At 51.0% G+C, this 6,000-nt stretch overlaps 1 protein-coding gene across 1 annotated transcript in view; it reads left to right on the top strand.

Moving 5' to 3' along the window:
• Positions 1 to 261: 261 nt before the first annotated feature.
• ATP12A (ATPase H+/K+ transporting non-gastric alpha2 subunit) overlaps positions 262 to 6,000 on the top strand; it is a 28,777-nt gene continuing 23,038 nt past the window's right edge. Inside the window, exons 1-3 of the mRNA XM_046664464.1 lie at positions 262 to 343; positions 956 to 1,114; positions 4,030 to 4,089. Of these exons, the coding sequence (XP_046520420.1) occupies positions 335 to 343; positions 956 to 1,114; positions 4,030 to 4,089 (228 nt within the window). The 5' untranslated portion in view covers positions 262 to 334. The remainder of the gene's footprint in view (positions 344 to 955; positions 1,115 to 4,029; positions 4,090 to 6,000) is intronic.

Raw genomic sequence — 6,000 nt, 5'->3', positions numbered from 1 at the left:
CCTCTGCTCACATATTTTTACAAATTCCTTTATTGGCAAGCGAATTAAACTTAAAAGAGCAAAGCGGGTGTGAGTGTTCACAAAGCTCGGACCACGGCGAGCCCGGCGCGGCAGGTACGGGGTGCGGGCCTCAGGGCCGCCCCTCCTGGCCGCCCACCCCGCCCCGCCGCGCCGCGCGGGTCTCCGCCCCCGGGCCGTCCGGCGCGGCCGGCTCGGCGCAGGCACGTGGGCGGCGGTGGCATTTAAGGCCGGGCTGCGGCCCCGGGGCAGCGGCTGCGCTCGGCCGCGGGAGGCGCGCAGGGACCGCTCCGCGGGCGGCGGCGCCCGTCGCGTCATGGCCCAGGTGCGTGCAGCCCCGCGCCCCGGCCGGTGCGAGGGACGGGAGGGCCGCCGAGCGCGCGCCGGCAGCGAGGGGCTGGCTGGACGGAGGGCCGAGTCCCTGCGCGCGGGGCAGCGGCCCCGGGGTCCTGGCGGCTCCGGTGCGGAGCGCGGAGCGCGGCGGCGGGCTGGGGCTGGCGCGGACGCGTGGTGGTCTGGAAAGCCTCCTGCCCGGTGCTGGGTGCATGAGTTGAGTGGGCATCCCCCACCCAAGAAACGGGACGCAGGCCAGAGTGTCCTGCGGGAACGAGGTGCTAGGGAGGCTCTTCGGCCCCTGGGAGGGATCTTGTCTCGAGTTGGGGGAAACCACTTCCCTACCTCCAGGGAGGGGTCCACCTAGGGAGATGCCACAGGCCTGTCCCCACCCAGCCTTTCCTTGAGCCAGGAGGAGAGGACAGGAGAGAAAAGTGAAGGTGGGGAGAGCCCATCCCGCAACGCTGCGCCTTGCTCCCTCCCCAGGAGGGTGAAAGGAGGGCCGGGCTCCATTGCCTGAGCTCCTGACCCGCCAGGAGACATGCTCTGCACCGCTTCGGAAAACCTGCCTTGGGCCAATATTGCACGTCTGCTTCTCTTTCAGAAAACGCCGGAAATTTACTCTGTGGAGCTCAGTGGAACTGAAGACGTGGGGAAAACGGACACGGGGGATGGCAAGGAGAAGTACAGGGGCCTGAAGGACAAGCGCTTGGAACTCAAAAAGAATCACCAGAAAGAGGAGCTTAAGAAAGAAGTTGATCTGGTCAGTTGAGTTGGTCCTTCAGCCAAATGGGTCCCACTGAGGACTGCCCCTCCCCCTGAGAGCTTGCCCCTGTAACCTACCTCTTACTAAAGAAAGATCAATCCCAAAGACTTGAAAATCTCAGATTTGTTTCCTTGTTTAAGATTTTAAAAAACGGTGTGATAGTATCTGCCCCGGGGCCAGGCCTCCGCGGGATTCCTGCGTTCTGGTGCAGGCACTCCCAAGTGGAACTCGGGCAAGAGACTGACCCAGGCCCCACAGGCATGGCCGCCGCTCCCCTTCCTGGCTGCTTCATTGACAAAGAAGTAACCATGCGCTCAGTTTTTTGCTGATAAGGTAAAACTATTTGAGCTGGAACCGCCCAGGAGGAAACCAAAACCACTCAACCTTGCTAGATTTCTGGTATAGAGGCCGGCTGAGAAAGAATAGTTCCAGGGGTAAGAACGTTGGGCTTGGATTCAGACGACCTCAGGTTCAGCCGAGGTTCGGCTTCTCTGCTGATTGACCTGTAACTGGGAGCAAACTATTTAGCATCACTGAAGCTCCTTTTCCTTTATGTAAATTGGAAATAATTTACGTGGGTCTGTCAGGGGGAAAGTAGGATAACAGGCAGAGTATTTTGTGAGTAAAGTGCTTAATGGAAGCCCGATGTTATTACCATTGAAGAAGCACTTTGGTGTTATTAAACCTGGCCACACGGAGAACAGCACTGCCGCCCTGAGCAGTGCCGGTAGTCGCAGGAGTGCCGGAGGGGAGACCCACAGCCAGCTGAGCTGGTGCTCCATTGTCCCTGCTGGTCCCTGCAGGCTTTAGAGCTCCATGGCTGCTTGAGGTTTGTATGCCGATGCTGGCACTGGCACAAGCTCCCGTGGGCTCGAGAAGCAGTTGTCAGATACGTGGGAATTTGGCAAGCTGACTGACGTGTAGTAGCTCGAAATTTGGCTTTTCATTTATTTTTCCTGGAGAGCTCATTAAGCATTCTTGGCGTGCCACTAGGCATTTGTTCGTATGTGTTCTGAGAGACGTTTAAGAACGCGACCCTGAAATTGGACTGACCTGTGTTCAAATCTCAGTTCGACTGAAGTTTAGTTTCCTAGTTTGAAAAACAGGAATTAAAAGCGGTGCTTACCCCTTAGAGTTGTTGAGAGCATCAAGTGAGAGAATGCAGGCAAGACTTGGCATAGAGTCAGACAGTAGCTCCTCGTTCTTATTTCCTGTGCATCTCTGGCGTTTAGGATTGACGACATATCTAGTCTTCCTTGAAATTGCTACTTGTAACATGAACATGTATCCATTCTGTTATATGCCTGTTTATTATAGTGAGATCTCCCTTCTTTGAGCATTTTGTCAAGATGTGTAATACAGAAGAATAATTTCCGTAGTATTAGCCAAAGTGTTCCCCTGCTTCCGGGCTGAGAGGAGCATCTTTCTTCCCTGCTTCATGCCCAGCCTTCTCACGAGAATCCTCTAATTTGTGACAGCATACTGGGATGCTCTTGCATCTGGACCTCTCCAGCAAATTAGAACCTGATAAGGAAGCAAGTCTCTCTGGCTTCTGAATAAACAATAGGTTGCTAATGACCCTAGCCTGAGCTGCTGGATGCTGTCCTGTGCTACTCCAGGGCTGGCCAGCAAAGTGTACCCCAGACATCCCCCACCTCCTTCCTCTTCTCCATACTCTCATCCCTGAAGCCAGGGCTAAAGGGGGGAGGAAAGATTTTCTGCCTCACAGTACAAGCCGCTTAAAGTCTGAGGCGTCCATGCAAACAATGGCTCTAGTCATCCATTATTGTATCTGCCCAGAACTGAGCATAGTGTGCCCAGAACTGTGTCTTAATCTGTTGAATCCATATCCAGTTGGTAATCGGTATAATGAATGAAGGGGCAAAGCAGAAGCTGGCTGAGGAGAGGGCAAAAAATTTTTTATTGGTAAGTCTAATCTCTTAATGCAACATGAAACTTTGTTTGCATAAACTTAAGAAAAGAGGTGGTCTGGTACCAATCAGCATAAGTCTTTGTTTCGGACAGTCAGAGTTTACAGAATCCTGAGTGTGGGGTTTTCTGCTACAGGAAGAGGCTTCTAGCCCTTGAGTGCAGTAGTTCTCAAAGGGAGAGGAGAGGAGGATTTATCCCCCAGGGGACACTTAGCAATGTCCGGAGACATTTTTGGTTATCACTTCTCGAGAGAGGAAGCAAGTAGGTGGCATCTAGTGGGTGGAAGCCCCCACAATGGAGAGTTATTGACCCAAAATGTCAGTAATGCCAAGGTTGAGAAACTGCTTTAGTCTAATGAATCTGTGGCAAATTAGCAAGTATGGGTCATACTGGTATTTATTTGGCAGGTTTTAAATCTGCAGGTCTTCTCTAACCGGTGAACTGAGTCTCAAGTCCTTGAATAAGGAAAGGCGTGCTTCTCTCTGCCAGAGACTACCTACCAGGGAGGGCTGCACAGGGAGGAGTTGTCAGAACAGATGATGTGCTTTGGTTTTGTTCATCACCCTCAACTAATCCCAGAATTCAGGTCTGAGTTAAGGATCCCAACAGCCAGTGTCTGGACAACAGGTGTGCCAGGACTCGAATGTGTTGGAGATCAGATTGAGGTGAAATGCACTGTTTTGTTCATAAAAACTAAAGACAGCTACTATGTGGTAACTGACAAATTACGCCTGAACTCTTCGGGGCTGGCCAGAAAGTCCCCTGGCCGGTGTGTCAGAAGGACCAGTCTCTCCTGCAGCTCGCCTCTCCCGTCCCTGCAGCAACCACCTGGCACAAGGCTTCTTTGTTTTTCTCCCACACTTCCTGACCCCCTCCCATCCTCCAGTGCTGCTCCCAGCATTCATGGGCTAGTCAAAGCTTAGGGTTTGAGTCTTTCGGAATTATCTAATTCACTCTCTTGTTCCTTTCATGGACTTCAGGAGGACCACAAACTCAGCATTAAGGAATTGGAAAGGAAATATGGTACCAACATCGTCACGGTGAGTCATCAGGGAACTGGTGACAGGGAAGAGAAGCCCATTGAGTGTACAAAGGAGAAGGCTGTGTGCTGAGGGTGTGTGGAAAAGAGCACGGCACCTTTAGGATGAGTGACTTTGAGGACGCCAGTGACCCACACGCCTGGCATGAGAGAGGGCTGGTTAACCTCAGGAGCTGGTGTTTCTCAACCACGGTCCTGGTCAAGCCTTCCGCTGAGCTGTATGGTTGGTCATAATTCTCTTGACTGTGTGGAGGAAAGCTGTGGTGTCCCCAGAACGGTTCAGATGCTTCCTCATTGTCTTGGTCAGAAGTTGCTTTTACTCCCTGCAACCAGGAAGCATAATGTTCTTATTGAAGAATGGGGAAAACCGGTGTTAAAAAGCAAGGATCCAGAGTAAGTCTCAGAACCTGGCTTGTCCACCTCCTCTAGGAAGGGACAACACCTCCAGGGCACACTAGTGTGCTCCTGAGCTCTCACAAATTCTCCTGCTACAGAGGTACTGCTTCCTTCTATGCATTCAAACTCAAATTTCAAGAGTTTTGGTGTCTTGACATCAGGAGATTTGGTAACATCTGTTCAAGTCAACAAAAATGCCTACTATGTGCAACACGTTGGAGTAGCAGTAAGAGGGGCAAAGAGGAGCAGGTGATCCCTGGTCTTCAGGAGGAAGGCAGTGAGCAGGAGAGGCGGGCATGGAGGAAAGGGTCAGCATTCACCCTCTTCTGCTTAGGTGGCAGATGAGAGGGTTACCATTTATATGCTGAGAGAATGATAAGTTCTGACCAGAGGAGGCTCCCCGGATGGGGCGGTGGTTGAATTGGGGCATAGGAGGATGATTCAGATTCAGTTGGCGGAGTACCCAGAGGGCCAGAAAGAACAGAGTGCATCTGGAGAGCCATCCAGGGTCCCGGGAGCCAGCGTGCATGGGAAGGGGAGAGTGAGGCAGAAAATGAGGCTGGCGGGAGGTGACGAGTGTAACTGTCAAGCGCTTTCGTATTAAACTCAGGGGTAAGGACTATGTTAGTTGTATAAGGGGTACAATTTCTAAACAGGAAAGTGGTTTTATTGATAGGATTAGTTTTCAAAAGGCAATTCAGGTAGAAGGTAGATATAGATATCTAGAAATATATCTATACATATGTATTTTTTAAGTGGGAGATGGAAGGGTCTAGAAGAATGGGACAATAGTCCAGGATTGTGAAATGAGCATCTGAGACAGGGCAGCAGCAGTAAGATGGGAAGGAAGGAGGCAGATTCAGGAGACGTTTCAGAGAAATAACTCATTGGACTTTGCGTTGCAGGGGTTTTGAACGAATCCCTAATCCCGTTTTCCAAGGTGGAGAACCAGGAGGAAGAGGAGGTTTGGTCCCATGGTGGACGGGGCCATGGTGGGGCAGGGGGTGAGAGACTAGAGAAGGCAGTAAGGAGGAGAAGATAGGAATTTTATTTTGAATTATACTATTTGAAATGTCCTTGGAACCGCATGGCGGAAATGTTCAATAGTCATTGAGAAAGAGGAGCCTGGGGTTCTGGAAAAGGAATTGCAAATAGGGGGTGATGATATCAAGTTGGTGACTCAAAATCCAGTTATTCAACAAATATTTGAGCCTCTACTACAGAAAAAGCAGTAGACCTTGTAAAGGACACAAAAATGAACAAGGATAATGTCCTTACTTTTTAAGTTGTTTACTGTATAATTAGAGAGAAAAGGTATGTCAAAAGACTTTCTCCATAAAAGACAGTTTGTGGGGAAAAATCCTTGTGAATGATAGTACAGGATTTCCAGGCAGGTGGAGGGGGCTCCATGCACATGGTAATACCTGCCTCCTTGGGCACGGTAGCAACGTGGAAGTGTGACTTCCAACCCCTGAGGGCGGAGAAATGTCTAATTCCTGTTTGTTTTTGCTTGGCT

Source organism: Equus quagga, chromosome 6, assembly GCF_021613505.1.
Source record: "Equus quagga isolate Etosha38 chromosome 6, UCLA_HA_Equagga_1.0, whole genome shotgun sequence".
Classification (NCBI taxonomy): Eukaryota; Metazoa; Chordata; class Mammalia; order Perissodactyla; family Equidae; genus Equus; species Equus quagga.
Note: the sequence above shows the minus strand (reverse complement) of the source record. Positions and strands in the feature narration are given on the sequence as shown.